General features: G+C 38.7%; 1 protein-coding gene across 1 annotated transcript; it reads left to right on the top strand.

Moving 5' to 3' along the window:
* Positions 1–428: 428 nt before the first annotated feature.
* On the top strand, positions 429–1,388 carry LOC139025396 (trace amine-associated receptor 13c-like). Its single transcript, XM_070440509.1, has one exon. The coding sequence runs from the start codon at positions 429–431 to the stop codon at positions 1,386–1,388; it is 960 nt and encodes a 319-aa protein (XP_070296610.1).
* The last annotated feature ends 670 nt before the right edge of the window (positions 1,389–2,058 follow it).

The following is a 2,058-nucleotide window of genomic DNA, read 5'->3' as shown; positions in this document are numbered from 1 at the left end:
GCCTCCCTCAGGAAAGGAGCCTTATCAAGGCATCAAGCCTCATTTGATAACTCTCCGAGGGAACCTGGGAGGCGATAAATTGATAAGGATGTTAAGCTTGGAAAGGGCTGGTTAACTGTGGACAGACGCATGCGGAATTCAAGTGAAGGACAGGCTAGGTGGGCACAGCAACATCCAATCCTGTCATACATTACATCATGTTTTCATAAATGTTTTGTTTATTTAACCGTTTGTTCATTTGTGGGCTCACACTCGCACATGTGTGTGTTTGTGTGTGTGCAGAGAGGCTCCTGGGAGGGGAGTGTCTGTCAGTAATTCAGGGATAAATAGAGAGGCAGAGCTCAGAGTTTGTCAGAAGGCTGACCTGACAGGGTCACACACAGGACCAAGCAGGAGAAGGACCTCAGCATTTTTATATTTTACTACAAATGGAGGAAAATGAAGATGTTCAATACTGTTTTCAAGATAGAAACTCTTCTTGCAGAAAGGCTTCACCATTGACTTCAATTCACTTAGCAATCTACATCTTCATCTCATTGTTTTCAGCGGTTACAGTATTTTTGAACGTACTGGTGATCATCTCCATCTCTCACTTCAAGCAGCTCCACACTCCAACCAACCTGCTCATCCTCTCTCTGGCTGTGKCAGATSTCCTGGTGGGAYTGATTGYGWTACCAGTAACGACKGTAGCAATAWTGGAATCATGYTGGGGTTTTGGRGAAYATTTCTGTGTGTTTCAATTCTACATCACTTGTTTATGTACTTCTTTATCTCTGGGCAATTTGGTCTTGATATCTATTGACCGCTATGTTGCTGTGTGTGATCCCTTATTGTACCACTCTAAAATAACAATAACAAGAACGATGTGTTTTATATCCATTACCTGGTGTTGTTGTATCATRYACSRTGCTGCTATTATAAAAAACTTTGTAAATGTACAGGTACCGAGTAGGTGTTTGAAAGAATGTTTTATTCTTGAAGGGTTCAATTGGGTTAATATCATTAGCCTTGTACTTAAAATGGTTGTCCCATGCTCTATTATTATAACACTTTATTTGAAAATCTTTGTGGTGGCCAGATCACAGGCCAGAAAGGTATTTTCAAAAGAGGCGTCCAGTGAGTCTGGTGTTAAAACTGTACAGGAAAATAAGTCTGAGAGAAAAGCAACAAAAACTCTGTCTATTGTTGTTTTCAACTATCTCATTTGTTGGACTCCATCTCTCTTTACTTTCTTTCTTTCTTTTTTAGGTGAAAATGTATCAGCATCCATCATCAGCTTTCTGCCACTTGTTAATTCCTTAATTAATCCAATCATTTATGCTTTCTTTTATCCATGGTTCAAAGTGACAGCTAAACTTATTTTAACTCTGAATATAAGCAGTTCATAGTTCCAATGTTTTTATTCCCCATTTTGACAAACAGGTTTGATATGGTTTTGTTATACAATTGTTGTAATTGCTTCTTTCATGTAACAATATTCTTTCATTACTTCTCTCTGTGTTGTCATCATAAATACATGTGTTGTTGATACAGAATGATTTGGCTGGATTGGAWTGGAATGACTAGSAGAAGGCATAAGAATGCATGAGCTTGTTTTATAAAATACATTGTAGTCATTTTGTGTTGTATATTCCAAATACCAATGTCTGTGGTAGCTCCATGATATTTAATGATAAATAGTTTGTACGTTTTCTAAAAGCACATTTTGAGGATGTCATAAGTCATTACAAGCTGAGTGTACAAAACATTAGGAACGTTTACCTACTATTGAATTTCACCGCCTGTTGCCCTCTACAGCCTGAATTTGTCAGGGAATGAACTCTACAAGGTGTCGGAAGTGTCCCATATTGACTCCAATATTTGTGCTGTGGGTGACGKACCATTCTTGATACACAGGAAATTGTTGGGTGTGAAAAACCTAACACTGTTGCCTTTCTTGACACACTCAAAACCATTTCCCCTGGCACCTAGTACCATACCCCTTTCAAAGGCACTACAATATTTTGTCTTGCCCATTCACCCTGTGAATGGCATACATACACAGTCCATGTCTCAATT

The sequence above is a fragment of the Salvelinus sp. IW2-2015 genome, unplaced genomic scaffold (genome assembly GCF_002910315.2).
Source record: "Salvelinus sp. IW2-2015 unplaced genomic scaffold, ASM291031v2 Un_scaffold2616, whole genome shotgun sequence".
NCBI classification, from domain to species: domain Eukaryota; kingdom Metazoa; phylum Chordata; class Actinopteri; order Salmoniformes; family Salmonidae; genus Salvelinus; species Salvelinus sp. IW2-2015.
Note: the sequence above shows the minus strand (reverse complement) of the source record. Positions and strands in the feature narration are given on the sequence as shown.